The 22,420-nt window shown below is 40.6% G+C and overlaps 1 protein-coding gene across 2 annotated transcripts in view; it reads right to left on the reverse strand.

Annotated features, from left to right (window-relative positions):
* Nucleotides 1-2,593: 2,593 nt before the first annotated feature.
* LOC134226751 (uncharacterized) overlaps nt 2,594-22,420 on the reverse strand; it is a 392,985-nt gene continuing 373,158 nt past the window's right edge. For both annotated transcript variants that reach the window (XM_062707720.1, XM_062707721.1), the window contains exons 3-4: nt 19,947-20,207; nt 2,594-7,400 (exon numbers count right to left, since the gene is read on the reverse strand). In XM_062707720.1, the coding sequence (XP_062563704.1) occupies nt 6,853-7,400; nt 19,947-20,207 (809 nt within the window). In that variant the 3' untranslated portion in view covers nt 2,594-6,852. The remainder of the gene's footprint in view (nt 7,401-19,946; nt 20,208-22,420) is intronic.

Genomic DNA, 22,420 nt, shown 5'->3' on the forward strand with positions numbered 1-22,420 from the left:
ACTCGCGCAACGGCGCTCTGATATGCAGAGTAAGCTCAACGACCTTGCCGAGCGCTCCTCTTCGGCAGGTTTAGTCATCAACGTCAACAAAACCAAATCGTTGAATGTAAACACGGTGACTCCTTCCAGTTTCACAGTAGCCGGGCAACCAGTGGAGAATGTTGAAAGCTTCCAATATCTTGGTAGCCAAATGGCGTCGGACGGCGGTACCAAGATCGACATAGGCGCACGGATCAAGAAAGCAAGGGCTGCCTTTGCGAGTTTAAGAAACATCTGGAAAAACAGGCAGATAAGTGAACGCACCAAAATACGAATTTTCAACTCTAACGTGAAATCTGTGCTGTTATATGCTAGCGAAACATGGTGTGTATCAGTGGAGAACACTCAACGGCTGCAGGTGTTCATTAACAGATGCCTGCGGTATATAATTCGGGCCTGGTGGCCTCACAACTGGATCTCAAACAATGAGCTCCATCGTCGTTGTCACCAGAGGCCGATAGCAACAGAAATTCGGGACCGGAAGTGGGGCTGGGTCGGCCACACTCTACGTAGGGGCGGAAACGAAATCTGTAAGCAAGCATTAGACTGGAACCCAGCGGGACATCGCAGCAGAGGCAGACCCAGAGGCTCATGGCGGCGAAGCCTCAATAAAGAAATAAAAGAAGTCGACCGAAATCTAACCTGGCAACAGGTTAAAGCGATAGCCGGGCATCGCTCAGGATGGAGATCTTTCAAGTCGGCCCTTTGCACCACCGGAGGTGTACAGGATCCATAAGTTAGTAAGTAAGGGATTTATGTATCAGATTCCCGAATTTCCCGGGAAATGAACATGCTAATTCTTATTGTAATAATTGTCTTATTTTTTTTTAAATTTTATGATAACGGATTTTGGGGTATCGATTACATTTTTTTACTAGCATCATCTCACTATTTATTTAACTTTTGAAGTCTAAAAATTCAAGTTATAACTGAAAATGTTACATAATCATAAGAACCAGTTTGTATCTATTGTTTGTTTATTCAGTAGGCTAAAACGTCGGTAAGCGTTGTGAAGTCGAATTAAAAATTTAGTGTCTGTGGTGAAACAGCAGAGCTACCAATGTTAGCAGATATTCAGGCAATAGCAGTGACCGCTTTGGTTTGGTTGGTTTGTCCTATTATTGTCAAAGGTTTTTTAAGACCTTCAATCCTTTTTGATTAAATTCCCGAACAGTCTCATATTCCGAAGACTCGTTTGTATTTTGCGATATTTCTGAAATATTTCATTTGAATATTTTGGGTGGGCTAACAGATCTTGATGGAAAACAGATGTTAGGTATGCGATCATTACAACTGTCTTACAACAAATACTCGCAAAACTTTTACAATTTGATGCGTTTTAGGTGCTGTTCGGCATTTCAAGCAAAGTTTGACTGAAAAAAAATTATAGTCAGGATCATTACAGAACGACAATCAAGCACTCACCTGAAAGTTCTTTTTTTTATTTCGAATGGAAGAACTCATTTCAAATATTTCATTCATCTGCTTTAAATATTAAGTTCAAGTGGACGTACATGAATAAAAATGGTTTATGCTTCAAAGTTGACCAGAAGATTCTAGCACTAAAAAACAGTCGTCGAGTATAAGAATAGTTGATGTTAGGAATATTTTGGCGATAATAGAAGAGAAGAGAATCTCTCAAAGCCGTCATTGTCCAAAAACTGTAAAAAAAATGTGGATACAACCTGAAAAAGTTTTTGAAAAAACTATGGAAAAGTAGCACATAGTGGAGCTCATCAGGACACTGCAGATCTTACTCTTGAGCCAGAGCAGATTATGATACTTATGACATGGCGAATGTTTTGTAGAAGGAGTTCACGCTTTCCGAACTGAACAAAAACGTTCTCAAGCTTTCAACAACTCTTTCATCATTTGAGGACAAAATAGCAAGCCTCCCTGATGTCGAATGTATATTTTAAAAATCTTATTTTACGACAAAATTCAAACTACGATTTTGAATTAGTTTCGAGAGTTTTTTTTTATTTCCCGGGATCCCGGGAACCAAACCTAATATAAAATTGTCTGCCTTCAAAATTTAAATAAATTTTCAAATTATGTGACATTCCCGCAGAACGATAAACCGATAAACCGTTATCCGAGAAAATACACCCACCAGAAATGTTTTGGTAATCGGCCCCAACAACCTGAAGGTGGTCATCTTACTACGCAGCTACGGAAGCCCCATTCTCCTTTGAAGAATTCAAGTTTAGATGGATTTTCAATTACCTTTTTTCTGCATTGCACATTAATTCCATTTTCGCCCTATTCGTGAAATGATTCGATTAAACTCGAGTTTGACAGGACCACCCGGACCAAAATTTCGGGGTACATTGACATTGTACTACATATTATGTCAAGTTGCTCCCGGGTTGGTTCAATACGCGAAATTATTAGGTTTTTCTAAATTGATTTAAAATATTTCCCGTGTACGAAAATTCATGAAATTTTGGAATTAAGCTTAGTTTTAATAATAGATTCAAGTTATGTAATAATCTCAATACCCCTAAAAAACCTAATTCTATATTATAAAAATGAAATGGTCTGTGTTCGTATCCGCATAACTCAAAAACGGCTGGATGGATTTTTTTCATTTCTTCAGCAAACATGTTCGTTATCGTTTCCGACGGGTTTATAAGATATTTTCTCATGCGAAAACCACAGGAAAAGTTGAGAAAATAGTAAAAACCAAAATTATGATTTGTATGGAAATTTCGTATGGGCAGTTCACAACGCGCTTTATCGTCTACTATGCAGGTCAACGTCTGCCGGGTGAACTAGTTGAAAATAAAAACAGGAAAGAAAATGAAATTGGGTATTTATCAATGGGTATCGTCTTTGACAAAAATAAGTCCACTAAGGAAAACAATCCATAGCTTTATTGCTTTCTTATAGTTTTCGTATTTCCTATTCGTCATTGTTTTTTTAAACTTTTTTTTTATAGAAAAAATATATTCAAACTTTTGTAACTATTAAATGAAGAATTTAGATTTTATTGAGAGCATTTCACCTTTTTCAATTGCATTTTTACCTTAAAAACTGCTAGGGTAACGGTACCAAAAGTGGAGGTATTAGTAGATCATCAAAAGAAAATATTTTTTTAAATTTTATAATTATGGGAAATTTTAAGTTTTAATACCCTAGCTAATAAATAAACTAATAAATTTGCTAACAAAAATTAAATTGGTGTTATTCAACATCAACAACTAGCAAATATCACTTGCACCACTAATGGGTGTGGAACAGTGTGTTCCTTTAGTGACGGTAAACATTAATTTTGGTTAACATAGTAGTGCTATCCATTGATTTCTTATGAGACTCGCCACTATTGGAACAGTTCCACCACTATAGGTGCAAGGGAGACAATCATATTTTCAATTGTTTTTCGGGCGACATCTTAGGATAAGTTGTATTCGACAGGATATTAAAAGCAAGATGCATCAACTAAAACCATCGTAAGGTGTATAAATAAATCTCATTAAAACCCCACTACCTACGCTAAGGATACGGTTACCCTAATATCATGTAATTGTTTGTCGAAAAAAATAACACCTGTCTTTGCAAATGTTCCATTATTGGTTTTACATTTAGTAATTACCTGCACCCTTATGGTTTATCAGCAATTTCTGAATTTTCTATGGAAATTTTTCTATTTTCATGGGTCGTTTTTACTTCAGTCGATTTACAGTCTGGACTGCGATCCTTCTGTAGTCATTTTCATTTCGAGCAAGGTATTTGCAGATCCCGTAAATTGCAGATTAATAGGGATTGTTCAGAATGTTCTCCGCAGAACCGAAGCCAATAATCAGGTATTGATTCAACTAGAAAGAGCCTTAGTAAATACATGTGTACTGTTTCTACAAAAATTGAACTAACATAAATGAGCATTTTAATTCATCCGAACTTATTTCGATTAACTGTAGCAAATATAGATAAAATACTTATTGAACTAAAAGGAATTATTTTTTGTTTGTGTCTGGTGTGCTTTTGAAGCATCAGTAAAGCACCATCACAGTTGCAATAATAAATACATTTCTTCCATTTTTTTCTGATTTTTGTGGGAAACAATGCTTGTAGAAATCAAAACCTTTGTAGTGATGCTTGTGATTTGATAGACTTAAACATTTTCACAATAATGCTGCTGAAACGGTTCTTAATTCTTGATTCCACTGTGAAATAAAAAAAAGTTCTACCGAAGTATTTCGTTTTAATTTTATTAGAAAAATCCTTCATGAATTCATTCTTCAGTCATTCCATAAATATTATCAAAACTATTACTTCTGATTTTTTTTTGTCGCTAAGAATTTCTAACTGACGCTCATGAAAGAATGTTCTTTTGTATTATAATTTAACTTGTTGCAGCAAATATTACATCTTCTACTCGTGGTGACGTGCGTGAGTTATGTGGCAACGCATAGAGAAAATTGAATTGCGAAATACAAAACCTTTTCGACTAGATGCTGATGTCATATTAGAAAATAAGAGCACCACATGAGTTCACATAATTATACTTAAGTTCATTGATAAAACATACATAACTTAGACTCGTACCATGAAAATTTAGTTTACATTATGCTCATATACTTATTGAACCAGATTGGGTATATTCTGATCATGAGGGTATTGCCAAAGACTTGGTTGATCTGGTAGATACCGTGGGCTGAACCCGAGAACGTTTTGGAGTACCTTGAACAGCTCGTATTCAAGAAAATTCAGTTTACATGGTGCGAATATGTTTTTTGAACCGGATTGAGTATATGACGATGATGAGGACGTTGCAAAAGCTTTGGTTGATCTGGTAGATAACGTGGGCTGAACTCGAGAACGATTTGGAATACCTCGAACATCTCGTATTCGAGAAAGTTGGGTTTACATTATGCGCATACGCTTTTTGATTAGGGTGCCAATGAAATGCACAGTGGTGAAAAAGCGACCCAAAAAGGTACTTATTTATTGCGGCTCCATGCTGCGGCAGAGAAATATCCTTCCTCAAGTGAAAATTCACGACACATCGAATGGTGCAATTTTCGTTCGCCGGAAATTATGGGAACTGGCCGTATTGCCCCATTTACCCCTAATAAAAATATTTGTTCATGCAATTTGAGCTCAATCGGACATGAATTAGAGATGCCTAAAACTCATCAAAGTTTTAAAATTTTTACTCATAAAATTTTTTCCAATGCCCCCAATGGTGGAAAATCGAATTTATGTTTTGATGCCAAATGATTTAAAAATGCCTGAAACATGGAGATCTAATGTTACTTCAAATTTATTTTTGGAAAAAAAAAAGATTTTTTCTCTGATATCCCTAAATCATGTCCGATTGAGCTCAAATTTTGCATGGGGTCATATTTCGGGGTAATGAAACTTGTGAGCAATGTAGTTTTTTGGAATTCGAAAATGTCATTTTCATTGGCACCCTAACTGGAGCCGGAGCGACGACCTCGATAACAGAAATTGGTATGAACTAGCCTTGCATAAGAGGTAAAATACCAAAAACTTATATGCAGAATATTTGAGGCATAACATGTTTAGGTATTTCAATACCAAACGAATAATAATATGTTATGTATTTGGTATTGAAATAGAATTTAATAACAGAGTATGTTATGACTCAAGTATTGTGCATATTAATTTTTGGTATTATTTCTTTGGTATTTTACCGCTTATGCAGAGCTAGTTCATAACAGAGTATGGTATCAATAACACCATTAGGTATTATTGAGCCAAGTTTTCCTGCTCGGGAATAGGTATATGACGATGATGATGACATTGGATGAGCCTTGGTTGATCTGGTGTATACCGTGAGCTCAACTCGAGAACGTTTTGAAGTACCTTGAACATATCGTATTAAATAGCATTTGGTTTACATGGTGCGCATATTCTCATTGACCTGGATTGGGTATATACAGACGATGAGGACATTGCAAAAGTCGTGGTTGATTTGGTAGATACGATGGGATGAACTAGAGAACGTTTTGGAGAACCTTGAGCATCTCGTATTCCTGAAAATTGATCACGGGCTTGACGTTCAAGATGATTTAACCTCATAGAGTGTTCAAAATTATCATACGATGCGGTATAGGACTAAAATATATCTGATTCATTTGCATGCTCTCAGAAGCGAAAGCTTCCCAAAGTGTCGCACATCTGGGTCTTCAGGGTATAGTTACACTTGACCTCCAATATTTTTCCTGTAAAGCCAGCATCCTGATGAACAACTTTGCTGAAGAAAGCGAGCACCTAGCTCTCTTCTGTGATTTTACACAGCCAATCTAAAACGCTTGGCATAAATGACCCATCCATCCCGAAATGGTTAAAATACACTGGAGAGATTTCTTTGTAAATACTGATTACTGATTGGATTGCAATATTGCTAGTTTCTCATGTTAAATATCAATTCTGTTTTAGTAGAAAGCACCCTTATTTCCCAATAGATAGTGACTAAATTAAGGGGATTCATTGATTGATTGCGTAAGTGAATAAATTTGAAATCTGCAGCTAGGGCATCCAAATTAAATGGCTACCGAAGTACATGTCACGAATCAACCACATCAATGACACTGCACTATGAAAATACCAGGGACTAATATATGACTATGGGCAATATAGCTGCTGTAGTAGCGATAAAACATAACAAAAGTTAATGTTACACAAAGTTGTAGCAAAGCCATAGCGCTATAAGTTCGTCACACCTTATGCAATGAGCCTATTTGCATAGAAGTCTATTGGCATCACTGAACGCCCCAACTGATTTGCATACTTGATTAAAGTCTATCAAATCATACAAGCATCACGAATTTGCATCCAATTAAATTAAACTAATTTTACGAAACCTTTACTACTGACAAACCGCCACATCGAGGCACCAATTAGCACCAGTGCGATCCAACCATTTATCGCAATACTAAAACCTCCGATCCACCGCGAGCTACTACCACTTTTAACACTCGAATCTCCTTCGTTACTGGAGTTTCTCCTTTCACTGGAACCTGGGGTGGAAATCGGTTTCAGCGTCATAACAACTTGCGTCGTTTCGTACCGATTATCGCTGTGTCGGTTGTGGTTGTTGCTTCCGTTTTGAATCGTCCGATGGGTGTTGTGACCACCGATGATAGTTCGGTGCTTTTCCTGGGAATCTTCCATGCCGGACGACTCGGTTAGGTCCTCATCGTCGCTATTGTGCTGCTGTCTAAGGTGCTCAGATAGGCCACCAAGTTGTGAATCTTCTATCTCGCGCCGAATTTGGGTCCGCTTAAGGCTGTTGCACAAATCCACGCTGCAGTAGCAGTAGTCGATTTTATTAGCACTTTTGCAGTCGTTGATAGGGAGATTCTCTCCACATGTTCTTACTTCCATGTCTCCTGGAACGGGGATAAAAAAGGAAGGTTATTTCACAGTTTAAAGTGGAAACATATAATTTATTGGAATGTTTCTTGAGAAGTGTCCTTGTATTTTTTGGGGTACTCATATGAACTGCCAATACTTATTTGACAGTTCTACGAATGAATTTTCCACTATTTTATATGATGAGCTATAACAAAATAACTTTTCATAACATTTTTTGCTTGCTCTTTGCAAAAAGAAGCTTTAACTAGGGTGGTTTTGGCAGAATAAATTTATTTATTTATTCATTTATTTCGTCAACCTTTACGTTATTCTAATGTATAAAAATAAAAATAGATTGGTTATGTAGTCAATAATGCGTTAATTCTGAAACTGAAGAAAATATATTATAATATAACAATATAAACCTGAAGCACCCTCTTCAGGTCAAGGGCCGAAAATCCTTTCCTTCAGAAGGGCACAATTATTGTTATTGTCATACATCCACCTTCTCGTCTAATCATAACGATCGAACCATAATTTTCATCCCTATCGCATTATATGCATGAACCGTCCTTTGCCTTCTAACTATGAAACACAAGTCCCACGTCAGGAACATTCGTCAGGTGATTATAAGAATACAGCCCTAACTTCTCCCTTTCGAATGGCGATGAGGTGGTGAAGGGGTGAACCCTTTCTACAATGAATTTAATTTTAATGATATTTCCCAAAGTATAACCGGGAACCACTCTGTACGGCGGATGCTTCAGCTTATGGTTTCAATCTGAGCGAAATAGTTGCGGCGAGGTTGTCTCTTCCAATTTCCAAAATGCGACCAGTCGGTAGCTGTTGTTGACGCCAAGGGAATAGAGAAAAACTCACCTCAAAATCGGTAAGATTGCGTGATGCATCACGGCTGCTCCAGATTGCGTCAGGCGGGTGAAGTTGGGGACACAGGAGGGATGTTTATTAAAATGAGTTTCAGCCCGGGATGGATTTGAGAAAATGGAATGAAATTTTAATGACGGTTGAGAAGTGGCTTTTTGGAGGGGACACATTACCGGAATAATTGCTAACGATGTTTGCTGCAGCTGGTTTCTTGGAAATTGCTGTGAAGGGTTGTCAACTTTATCAATGTCAGTTGTTGGAAGAGTTTTTAGCCAAAATGTTGCATCGGAATAGTTGAGCTGGTGCTGGCCGAATTTCCAGTACATGATGTTGACACTTTCTTCACTATAAAACATTAAAATAATACTATCTTCGTACTAGCAGCATGTAACATATCATTCAGCTATCTTGATGGGTTCAAACCTGCATTAAGGAAAAAAAAACATTATATTGAATATGTATAGTTTACGCCGGTTGACGAAATAAATGAATACATAAATAAATTGATTCTGCAAAATAGAATCTAGGAGGGTGGTTAAAGTTTTTTTTAACCTGCTTAATTGACATTTTTGGCCAAAATGAGATTTTTATATGTTTTGAATGCAGCATGGGCGAGATTGCTGCAACACCGCACGAGGGCGAACGAGGCACGATACAAACGGGCGCGGAACAGACAAAACTCGATTTTTCGGAGGAAAAAGCGCCAGCAGGAAGACCGAGACCGCGAAGAGACGGAGGAACTGTACCGCGCTAGTAACGCACGAAAATTCTATGAGAAGTTGAACCGTTCACGTAATGGAACGTACAGACGGTCAAGCAGTTTGACCAACATTGACTCCACATCTCGTTTGTTCCAACATCCATCAAGTTTTACCAACAGCGGCACGAACAATCAATTTATTCGACCATCAATATCACACACGAACGACCGAAACGCTAACTTGAGCACCAACCATCAAAAAATATATGGGGGTTTGTTCAACTTCACTACAAATGCTCAAACATGTTCGGCGAACCTTGACCCCACCCCCGACAACTCAAACCAAAATCAAACCGTTTTATTTTTTTCCAACCGAGCCCCCAACTGTCAAATGGTTGTTCGAACAACTTCACACACGTTCAAACAAAGCAGCAACCGAAGCGTTTTCTTGGGGGCGGAGTCAATGTTCGTCCAACTGCTTGACTGGTGTGTACGTTGCATAAGGGCCACGTGCCACAGCCCGATATGTGTAAGGACATACACGGAAACCTTCTTACAAACGAGCGTGAGCTGATCCAAAGGTGGCAGCAGCACTACGAAGAGCACCTAAATGGTGATATGGCGGACAACGGTGACGGTATGGTAATTAACATGCGACTTCCGGCTCCGAATCTCCAGGAAATTCAGGAGGAGATCGGCCGGCTGAAAAACAACAAAGCCCCTGGAGTTGACCAACTACCAAGAGAGCTGGCTAGAGCGCTGCACTGGGTGATGGGAGGTTTGGGAGGATGAGGTTCTGCCAGTAGATGCATAAGTATTAGATTGCTAATGTCGTTCCTGTTCACGTGACTAACATCTAGGTCACTTTGATCTGGCAGCCAAAGTAGCGGTGTCAAAGCAAGTCTCGCTTAACTTTTCAAAAGGTCCTAAGTAACATTTTTTTCATGATTTAATCTGAATAATGCAATCAACGTATTTCATGTTAATCTGTTGATTGCAATACTCAAATTAAATCATGAAAAAAATGTTACTTAGGACCTTTTCAAAAGTTAAGCGAGAAGTGTCAAACCAATGTTGGTAATGAAACAAAACATGCACTACAACATTATGGATAACAAACCGACAAGTTAGGCTTGTGGAAGCATATTTTGGCAAAATACTTTTAATGACTACAGCGCCACTAGCGTTCTAGTACTTATCTTCTTCTTCTTATTGGCATTACATCCCCACACTGGGACAGAGCCGCCCCGCAGCTTAGTGTTCATTAAGCACTTCCACAGTTATTAACTGCGAGGTTTCTAAGCCAAGTTACCATTTTTGCATTCGTATATCATGAGGCTAACACGATGATACTTTTATGCCCAGGGAAGTCGAGACAATTTCCTAACCGAAAATTGCCTAGACCGGCACCGGGAATCGAACCCAGCCACCCTCAGCATGGTCTTGTTTTGTAGCCGCGCGTCTTACCGCACGGCTAAGGAGGGCCCTAGTACTTATGCTTCTACTGTTCTGCCGCAGGAGTGGATGGAAGGTGTCGTGTGTCCCATCTACAAAAAGGGCGATAAGCTGGATTGTAGCAACTACCGCGCAATCACATTGCTGAATGCCGCCTACAAGGTACTCTCCCAAATTATATGCCGCCGACTAACACCAATTGCAAGAGAGTTCGTGGGGCAGTACCAGGCGGTACTGATATTGCAGAAATGCCTCGTCAGGTATTGCAGAAATGCCTCGAATACAACGTGCCCACTTACTTGATACTTGATGGGCTACAGCTCTTCGATGAACCTACGCCGAATGGAGTATCCTTCTCCACTGGACTCGATCCTGGGCCAATCGCTTCCAGTCGCCCTGGACATTGAGCGCCCTCATGGGCGTAGCCAGGATTTCGAGAAGGGGGGGGCCAACTTTTTTGGTCTTCCAAATCGTAGTTTTATAGTAGTTTTATAAAAACACATGAATATTAACACCTGAAACCAAATCCAAACCAAATCGAAACAATAATGATTAAAACTATAATGGATTTAAAAATGCGTGATTTATTATTCATCAGATATTTTTAAATAAAGTGAGAAAAATATTAACGAACTTAGTATTCTGAAAGAATATTAAATCGGCTATAACAATTATTATAAAAATCCTGCATTCTTCCATAAGTTTAAGAAAACTAGAACCATACATCTGAATTTCTAAACAAATCCTCTCTGAAATAATATTTATTATAAAATAAGCAGAAAAATCAATATGCAAGCTTTATCCAGGAATTCCTTCGACAATTGCTCCTGGCATTCTATCCGAAATTCTATCAGGGATTCTTTAGGAATGCCTCCAGCAACATCTTCGGCAGTGTCTTCAGGAATTCCACCATAAACTTTGCGGGAATTGATTCGAAAATTCCACCATTATTTACTCCAAGAAAATCTTCACGTACTTCTTTATAAGTTCTGCAGAATTCCCTGCAATAATTCAAATTATTTCGTGCTGTTTCCCATAATTTTTAAAAATAAGAATATTCCGTGGAAATTCCGCAGAAAACATTCCTAAGAAATTCACGAAAAATCTTCGAATTTCTTGTGCGAATTCCATAAAATTTTCCGTGAATTGTTTCGAATAATTTCTTGTGAAAATTTCAAAGAATTTCTCCAGGATTCCACCGGAAATTTATACAGAAATTATACCGAAAATGAAATCAACAATGGAATTTTCGGAGGAGTTCCTAGATTAATTCGCAATGAAATCCTGAAAGAATTCCGGTGAAAACTTCAAGATTTCCACTGGGAGATCCCCCAGGAGTTTCTCCGAAAATTCCTCCTGGAATTCTCCCAGGAGTTCCACCGGCATTTCCACCAAGAATTTCTCTAGGATTTCCTTCGAGAATTATTCCGGTAGTTCTATCGGCAGTTCCTCTGAAAATTCTTCCGGGAATTTCGGCAGAATTGGAATTTATTTATTTATTATTATTAGGCTTCTTCAGGAATTTATATAGATTTTCCACCAGAAGCTCCTCCGAGAATTTCTCTGCGAGCTCCTCAGGGAATTCTCCGGGAGGTCCTCTGATGATGATGATGGTCCAGCTACAAACCCCAACAAAGGTTTCAGCTAGACGAGATTTGTCTATAAGATGAATTCTCTTGTTTCCGAGAATACTTCTGGTAGTTTCCCCGGGGTTCCTTTGAAAATTCTCCCGGGAGTTTCTTCAGAAATTCTTCCAGAAAATTCCTTCAAGAGTTCCTCCGGGAATTCCACCAGCAATTCATCCGGGAGTTTCTCCGGAAACTCCCCCGGGAGTTCCACCCGAAGCTATTCCAGGAAATTATTCAGGCTTTTTTCAGGAAATCATTTAGGCTTTCTTCAGAAATTAAGCTGGAAATTTCTCCCGAAGTTCTTCCGATAGTTTCACTAGGAGCTCATCCGGGAGGTCCTCTAGGAATTTTTCTAGGAGTTGCTCCTGAAATTCCTCCGGGAGTTCTCACAGGAGATCTTACGGGAGCTCCTCCGGCAGTTTCTTCGGGAATTCCTCCGGGAGATCCATCAGCAGTTTCTACGAGAATCCCTCCGGGAGTTTCAACTGCAGTTTCTCGGGGTATTTTTCTGAAAAGGAACTCCCAGAGTAATTTCCGGAGGAACTCCCGGGGGATTTTCTATAAGAATTTCCGGAGAAATTATGTAGGAAATCCTGGAGGAACTCTCGTAAGAATTCTAGGATGAACTCCCAAAGGAACTTCCGTAAGAATTCCAGGAGGAACTCCTGGAGCAATTCTTAAAAGAACTTCCCGGAGGAATTCCTGTAAGAACTCCCAGAGAAATTCTCCGAGGAACTTCTGGAGGAATTTATAGATAAATGCCTAAAGAAATGCTAAATGAATTCCTGAAAGAAAGCCTGATTGAATTCCCGAAGGAACTACTGGTGGAACTTCAGAGGAACATCCGGTAGAATACCCTAGAGGAAGAGAAAAAATATTTCTGAAGGAACTTCCAAAATCCCATTTCCCGTGCAATTCCTGCCAATTATCGTCCAGGAATTCCCTGTAAAGTTCCTGGAGATATTACCGGAGAATTTCTTGGAAAAACTCCTGGAAGAACTCCCGGAGGAACTCCCATAAGCACTTCCGGAGGAATTCCCACATGGAAGTCCTGAAATAATTCTTAGAGAAGTTCCTAAAGGAATTTCCGAAAAAAATATCTGAAGGAATTCCCAGAAAAATACCAGGAGGAATTAATGCAGAAATTCCCAGATGAAATCCTGAAAGTATTCCCAGATTAATTGCTGAAGAAAATCTCTGCGGATTGTTCCGAAGAAATTTCTGGAAGAACTCTTGGCAGATATCCGAGTAAATTCCGAGTGAAGTCCGGAAGGAATTCTAGTACATTTCCGCGGAAAATCTCCCGGAGAAATTCCTGAAGGAATTCCTGGAGAAGTACCTGAAGAAACTCCCGAAAAAATACCTGTAAGAATTTCTGGGGAAATATACTTGGACGAATTCCAGAAGAAATTCATGAAGATATTTCTAGAGGATTTCTTGAAGGATATTCTGAAGTAATTGCCGAAAGAATTCCAGATTGGAATGCTAGTTGATTTCGCTATTGAATGTTTGGAGGTATTCCCGGAAAATTTCCTGGAAGTAATCCCGTAGGAATTAAAGGAAGAGTTCCGAGAGGAATGCCCGGAGAAGTTCCTAGAAGAATTTCCGAAGGAATTTCTTATAGATTTACAAGTGAAATTATGGAGCTAAATCGGAGGATTTCCGCCAGAAATTTTTGAAGAAACTTCTGGTAGAATGTTGGGAAGAAATTCCATATGTATTGTTGCGGGAGCTATTGGCTGGTGGCTTCGAACCGATGCTTACAACAAATAAAATACATATTTGTGATTCATTAGCTAAAAAGCTGAAATAATATATTTATTGATAGTTATTTACATAATTAGAAATAATGTATAACTCACAATTTCGGTGATTTGTCTGAAGCCGATTGCCTCCTTGCCAACAGAACCTCCACACTCGCTAAACAAGAGGTTTTGTTGTTATTCCTTACACATCTAAATTGGTTGATTTATAGCTAGGGGTGAGTATTATGCAATGAGGTGCGAAATGTAACATGTATTCTTGACGGAACTCTCGAATGCATGCCTGAAGGAAATGCCGGATTCTTCCTAAAGAGAGAATAACCGTAGAAATATCTAGAAGTAAATCTTGGAGAGAAGGAAAGATATCTTCAAGGAATTTCCTCGTGAATTTCCTAAAAAAAAATAGTGGGGGGTTTCAGGATAAGAAGGAATTACAATTACATGAGAAGGATTTTCGAACGATTTTCAGAGGAATTTGTGGATAACTTTCCGGAGGAATTTAGAAGTTCCCAGGGGAGCTTCTAGAAGGATTTCAAGGAGAATTTTTGAGCTCGAAATGTTTCGAGTTGTTTTGAACTTTCATATATTATGGATCCTGGATGCCCTAATAAGTTTTGGGAATTTTTTGAATTTCAACCACCATATGATTGAATCGTAAAGTGCACATGTTTGAGGGAATTAATTTCAGTACCCGTTCAATCTTTCCACAATTTAGGGGGGGCGACGGCCCCCCCTGCCCCCCCTTGGCTACGCCCATGTCAGGTCCTCTTCAACTGCAAAAAGCCATCGTGTACGCGGCCTTCCACGAAGCCTGCGGCCTCTTCCGGGTTCTCTACTAAATATTATCTTCGCTTGACGTTCTTCCGGCATACGAACAACGTGACCAGCCCACCGTAGTCTGCCGTGTTGTATAAGCTTAATAATATCCAGCCCTTTATACACCTGGTACAATTCATGATTCATGCGACGCCGCCAGATACCGTTCTCCTGTTTACCGCCGAGTATTGTCCGCAGCACCTTACGCTCAAACACTCCGAGAGCTCTCCGATCAGCCTCCTTTAACGTCCATACAACGTGCCCACACATCATCTATTTATCGACTTCAAAGCCGCATATGATACAACCGATCAGGACCAGCTATGGCGGCGAATGCACGAAAACGGATTTCCGGATAAACTGATACGGTTGACCAAGGCGACGATGGATCAGGTGATGTGAGGATGAGGAAGCCTACATCAGACTGCAAAGCGAAGTACATGATAGGAAGAGGCTCAAGAGAGGTCAATGTAAGCCACCCACCACGAGTTTCTATCGGTGGTGATGAAATTGAGGTGGTTGACGAATTCGTGTACTTGGGCTCACTGGTGACCGCCGATAACGATACTAGCAGAGAAATTCGGAGTGGCAGGAAATCGTACGTACTTTGGACTCCGCAAAACGCTCCGATCGAATAGAGTTCGCCGCCGTACCAAACTTATCTACATAACGCTCATTAGACCGGTAGATCTCTACGGACACGAGACCTGGACGATGCTCGTAGAGGACCAACGCGTGGAGTTTTCGAATGGAAAGTGCTACGTACCATCTATGGTGGGGTGCAGATGGCGGACGGTACGTGGAGGAGGCGAATGAACCGCGAGTTGTATCACCTGTTGGGAGAACCATCCATCGTTCACACCGCGAAAATCGGAAGACTGCGGTGGGCCGGGAACGTAGCCAGAATGTCGGACAGTAATCCGGTGAAAATGGTTCTCGACAACGATCAGACGGGAACAAGAAGGCGAGGTGCACAGCGGGAAAGGTGGATCGATCAGGTGGAGGACGATTTGCGGACCCTCCGCAGACTGCGTGGTTGGCGAAGTGCAGCCATGGACCGAGCTGAATGGAGAAGACTTTTATGGAAAAGGAAAAGGAATAAGGAAGAAGAAAGAAGGAAGAGGGAAGAAGGAAGAAGAGAGAAGGAAAAATGAAAAACGAAGAAGGGAGAAGAAAGAAAGAAGAAAGAAAAAGAAGAAGTAAGAAGGAAGAAGGAAGGAGGAAAAGGAAAAATGAAAAATTAAAAAGGAAGAAGGAAGAAGGAAGAATAAAGAATTAAGAAGGAAGAAGAAAGAAAAAGAAGAAGGAAAAAGGCCACTCCGGCCTTAGTCTGGTAATAAATAAATATGTTCTGAATCCTCCTCCAAAAATACGCATTCCGACAAAAAAATAAGAAGTGTTTTGTACAAGACACGACCGCAAGGACACCGTAACCATAAAGAAACAGATGTCTCACTCAGAATAAAATGCAATCAACATCATCGTCACGGGAATATTGTCAATATAAATAAATCACTGTATGTGGCCTAGTGGAAACCAGATGGCGGTAGTGCGCAAATGTCAAACAGATGCAAAATCGATGGAGCGGCATTGGTGGCCTATTGGCCAATTTCAAAGAAATAAATCAAATGTTAAAAGGGTGAATGATGGAACATGTGTTGAGTGAGATGCTTGTTTCTCTATGCCGTAACTGAGCGACTGTGCTTTGTGCATTTAGGGACTTGTTTCTCGGACTTTTTTGTATAGAAAGTTGATCGTGAAAAGAAAAGATTTATTTTTTTTAATGTGCCTTCCTAATCAAAAACAGGAACAAAACCAAATGATAATCTTGAGAGAAAGTTTCACTTGACTGCTACTGATGTCATTCATGCGAATTAATTTTTACAGCGTCTACCTCTGACGCACGCTCGTGATTGTGCTCCCGTCGGAAACTTTCTGCCGTCGCTGGGCGATTAATTTGCTCTTTGAACAAAACCTTCCCTTGTATAGAATGGTGGCTCTGAGAAAAACCGATTCAGTGCAATTGTTGTCTTCCTATCGGTCGGATGTGTTTTCTAGTGCGCTTACAAAACTGTACTTCGATCGTGAGTAACCACACAGTGAGGAAATCTCGCTTAACTTTTCAAAAGGACCTAAGTAACATTTTTTTCATGAATTAAATTGAATACTGCAATCAATAGCTTTCATGTTGTTCTGTTGATTGCGCTATTCAAATTAATTCATGAAAAAAATGTTACTTAGGTCCTTTTGAAAAGCTAAGCGAGAAATGGCTCTAAACTCCCGAGAAAACACTTTTAAGCTGGACTTAAAGAACTTTCCTCGGCGACATATTTGTGAAGAAATTCATAAATTTGTTCATAGTGTCCTAGGCTTACATACTAATAAGGAAGAAGGAAGAAAAAAGAAGGAAGAAGGAGGAAGATAAAAGGAAGAATGAATAAAGAAGGAAGAGGGAAGAAGGAAAAGGAAGAACGAAGAGGGAGAAGAAAGGAGGAAGAAGGAAAAGGAAAAATGAAAAAGAAGAAGGAATAAAGAAGAAGGAAGAATTAAGAATGAAGAAAGAAGAAGGAAGAAGAGAGAAAAAGAAGGAGTAAAAAGGAAGAATGAGAAAGGAAGAAGAAAAAGGAAAAAGGGTGAAGGAAACAGGAAGAAGGAAGAAAGAAGAAAGAAGGAAGCAAGAAAGGGGTAGAAGGTAGAAGGAGGAAGGAAGAAAGAAGAAGGAAAAAATAAGCAAGAAGGAAGTAGGAGGAAGGAAGAAAGAAGGACGAAGGACCACTCCTAAACTGAGGTAATTTTTTTTACCTGTTCGGCCAAACGGCATTCGGCCAAACGAACCGTTCGACCAAACGGCATTCGGCCAAACGGCAGTCGGACAAATGGCCTGACACCCCCTGAGAGAAGGCTGATGAGACGATAACTTTTTGGAGAAGAGGAATCCTACCCAGGCTTCCGGATGAGGATGATCTTCGGTCGAGTCGGGATGTTAACGTTCACCTTCGGTTTTAGGTGCGTTTCGGGAATTTCCTCAAGAAAATTCTCGCTTAACTTTTCAAAAGGAGCTAAGAAACATTTTTTTCATGAATTAATTTGAATACAGCAATCAATAGCTTTCAAGTTGTTCTGTTGATTGCGCTACTTAGTTACTTAGGTCCTTTTGAAAAGTTAAGCGAGAATTCTTCAGCTTGATGGTTTTGCTTTTGAGCGAGAAAACGTTCCAGTTGACCAGACCCAACTTTGCAGCCATTTTCAATGATGAACATGTAAACAGCCGAGTGGCGAGCTACGCATAAATCGGCGTCAGTTGATCCGGGGTGTAGAACGGAGTAGATTCTTCCGGTAGGACATTTTCGTTCTCCAGCGGCCGACGGAATCCAGGAGGAGGGAGCGGGAGCCATTCGCTGGAGGATGGAGCCGTCGGTGTTGAAGCTCGTGCGGTTGCAACGGAGGAAGGATTGGAATCGCTCGTCGGGGAGCCACAATGGCCGGATAGTTCATCTAGTTGAGTGCAGGAACACGGTTCTTCTTCGGCAGGGTCCTGGTAGAAGCCTTCTTCTGAATTTCCAAGAACGCCGCCCACTTTGGGCAGTCCTTTGTGGTGGCCCGATGTTTGTCGCCACAGTTGGCGCACTTGGCATCGGACATCTCTATCTTGTCGCACTCGTATCGGCTTCTTGTTGCAGCACGGCTTTCTGTGGTTGATCCTGGTGCCGTGCCGGAAGTTGAAGTAGTTGGTGCACTGCGTGACGTCGCGATGCACTGACCGATACCGCTCCCATTCAACGACTGTGACTATCGAATTCTGCTTGGAGCTTTTTCCATTTACGTCGTGAAGTCCTCGTAGCAAAGCCTTAAAAGGGTTTCGTGCCGGGGTGGTCATGATGAGTGTAATACTTATAATTGTAAGCCTCGAGGAACTCCAAGACGGATTTTTATGGTCCCTGTTCACCGGCATTACCTTTTTACCCTTGTTGGGTATTTTAATCACTGCGACAATAGATCTATTGTGTGGATTAGGATTGGTTTTGGATTGAGTTCGGGGCATACATTTGGATTGTATAAGTCTTCTTTCTACTTGCCCATATCGTATAACAAAAAAAGGCCGTTGACCTCGTCAGGTTTGTTGTTCTTTAATCATCCAATCATTAGTTAGATCCTAATTCAAAATATGGAATAGATTTGTGGAACAAAATAGTAACAAAATTATGAATTAAGAATTGTCTTTCGCGACCCACCACTGAACCGTCCACGACCCCCCTGGGGGTCGCGACCCACAGTTTGAGAACCTCTGACCTAGATGATACATATATTTTTCACATGATCGTGGGTAGGACATTGTCTTAACTGTCTCACCAAGGAAAATTCATGCGTAGGACATGTTCTACTTGTCCTACCCTCTCCAGTGTCCAGTGGCGCCTGGTGGCAACCAAGACATTATTGTTATAAGTTATATACACAACACATGTCAAATTCAATTCACTCCTTATATATTTATGTCTAGCGTAAAAAAAGCGTAGCGTAAAGCTGGATAAAAGCATGTTAAGGTAACGGACTCCATATCAATTCTTGTAAAAAGATTGAAAATGTAGCCTAAATCGTTGATAAACGGTCTGTACTGAAACTAATGGCTATCATCTGACTAAAATCCCACTCATTAGCATACGATTTAATGGATCTCGGATAAGTGAAGATGAACTGTAGAAAAACATAGTAAAGAACATAAAAGCGAAACAATAATCAATTTTACTCAAAAACCAAAGTCGTAATATTATTTTTAAATCGTGCTTTATACTTTTTGGGACATCCTATACCTAAATTTAACCAGCACATAGCATTTTATAGCGCTTGCACATTATTTAACTCGGGAATAAGGGAGAAATATACATGTATATGTTGTAATGTTTAATAATTGCATTATTGTGATTGAGCCACCAATAATTGACGAATTTTATATACACTGCTTATTCAATTTATGTTGATGAACATGCAAACGAACAACGTTGGCTTTGCTCAAATCTATTAATAGTGATAATAGACACGGATATATATCTACAATATCCACCTAATACACTTCGTTTCCTAATTGCAATTACAATTATTGCCCATAAACGCCAGAAGTGGGACTAGACGAATTGCACTTGACGCACGCTGAATCACTGGTGACGACCGGACTGAGAAAGATTATCTTCAGCGTCTACGACAGTATCGACGTCGTTGCCGTCGTTAAAAGCTAGCTTTACGATTATGTCACTCCAACAGCATCATCGCCGTCTATACTCTAACAAATGCAACGGAAGAGTCGGTTTTTGGTTCCAGGAACCGTTCAAGTTCACTTACCATCGACCTGGGTCAGACAGCTGGTGTACGCCGGAGGACACTCGAGCACGTATTTGTCCAGTTCATTGCGATCTCGCTCAAAGTCCTCACAGGTGGTCACAATATTCGGTAAACTGCCAACGGGCCTAGGATGGCGAGAAACAGACGATTCGTCTGCAGCCTGCGCGAGTGCAGCCCGGAAGGGTGCATCTGCTCCCTCGCCACATACGTAGCACCTTCGGGCTTGTGCCGTGGTGGCCAGAGAGGAATCAACCGTCAGTGCTGAAAGGAGATAAAGAAACGTACAGTGATAATGGGTTATGTGACAATTGTAACTAGGGATAATTAGAATAATGATCTCAAGTTTGTTGTGGCTCTTGTGAGCATTAGTGTAGTGTAATAAGGTAATTGAAAGAGGGTACATCAATATTATATTTACTTTTGTGATGTACCTGTTTTGAGTTTTTAGGCATGTTCATAAACTTTAACTTGGATAAACAATCGATTATGCTCATATTGTGTAGAATTGATTGATAAACACCCTACAGATACGTGCCTGGGAATAACATCTTTAATGTCCATGTAAGTAAACTGTATCGGTTTTGGCCAGTTCAGCTCCTTATTTGGTCCCCAATGAAAAACATATGAGCATGACTGACCGCCCACGGTTGCTACACCGTTCTTGCCAGGTCAGCTGGACACAGCAAATAATTTTGAAAGATCAATGACGTGTGAAATTGCAGCTAGTCCCAACAAACGAAATAACATTCGATATTCAATTAAATTTGACTGAATCTTACAAGCAAGAACAATTTAGATTTATTTCGATTCAAAAGAACAGTAAGATCGATTGAATATAGCGTTTATATGCATGCTCCAAATATGTGCATGAATAGTAGTTTGTGCATTTAGTTGAAAAAATCAAGTTTTACAACGAGTTGCACACACAATTTATTGCATTGATCAAAAACTGGGCTGTAATATGATAAATCTGTACCAAAATTGTGTATTTTAATGTACTTCACATGATATAACTTGTCAATCAATCATATTGTTGCAAGGAACAATCAGATTCCATGTTATCGTGCCTCATTGCATAGCTCGACAAACCATGAAGCGATAGATGGACTTGCCTTTTTTGACGTAGGACGTACGTCTTTCTTTACTATACTGGGTGTCATTTAGATTTTTGGAAATCGAGAGCGTTACGCTGAAAGGGAAAATTTCGAACGTTGCTAGCGCCTTTATCTTTCGATGGATTTTGAAGATTTATATATCAATCGACTCGGACACTCTCCAGCAATTTGCCTATTTCATTGATACTTAAGATTATTAACGATAAGCTATTGAAAATTTCAATTCTTGTCAAAGCCAGCAAAAATTTCATATGTAACCAATCCCGTGAATTCCTAACACGGACATCAGAATGCGATATGTCACGGGCTTTCGGGTACACCGCAAGATTTTCTTTGTGTATAAAAAAGCAGTACCTGCCGGGTGCGAGTCTTCAGGGGTCATCATCCTTTCCAGTTCGAGACAGCAACACGTACGGACGTGTTTTTTGCTCGCGCATTTTTTCGAAGTGGTTTTTCTCGTTTTTTCGCTGTTTACGTTTTCGCCTGTCGCGTTGGCGTTATTTTCTCCCGGACCCGTCATGGGAGACTCGGTGGCCGATTCGGTCGCTGGAAAAGTGCCTAAGTGCACTGCTCTTGGAGGCGCGGGTAACCCCTCCAAGCAGCTTTTGCAGAGCAACGTGTTTTCGCCGTTGCCGCTTGATGACGCCGGCAATCCGCCGAAAAAGAGGAAGAAGCAGCAATCGCAGCTGCCGCAGGTGCAACCGGAGCGGAAGGAGAAGTGCCCGCCCGTGTTTGTGAAGGGCGATCCGCCGGATTTACGCCCAAAAATTCGCCAGCTGATCGCTAAGGGGCTGAAATGTACTTTTCGGCTCTGCAGCGAGGGCGTGAAAGTGATGCCGGCCAACAGGGACCATCATCAATCCGTCGTGGAGTTCCTCGAGGTCCACAAGTATGAGTACTACACTCATGACCACCCCGGCACGAAGCCGCTCAAGGCTTTGCTGCGAGGACTTCACGACATGAAGGAGGAAGAGCTCCAAGCAGAGCTTGAAAGTTGCGGACTGAAGCCAGTAGCCGTCCACAAGATCGCTCGTCACGACAAGGCGAGGAAATATCGCGACCAGCTTTACCTGATCCATCTGGAGCACGGCTCCACTACCTGGAAGGACCTGAAGCTGGTTGGCGTTATAAATTACACCGTCGTTGACTGGGAGCGATATCGGCCAGTGCACCGCGATGTCACGCAATGCACCAACTGCTTCAATTTCGGGCACGGCACCAGGAACTGCCGCATGAAGCCGCACTGCAACAAGTGTGGCGAACCCCATCCGACTGACGAGTGCGAGAAAATGGAGGTGGCCGATCCCAAGTGCGCTAACTGTGGCGACAAACATCGGGCCACTACAAAGGGCTGCCCAA

The sequence above is a fragment of the Armigeres subalbatus genome, chromosome 3, assembly GCF_024139115.2.
Source record: "Armigeres subalbatus isolate Guangzhou_Male chromosome 3, GZ_Asu_2, whole genome shotgun sequence".
In the NCBI taxonomy this organism is placed as follows: Eukaryota; Metazoa; Arthropoda; class Insecta; order Diptera; family Culicidae; genus Armigeres; species Armigeres subalbatus.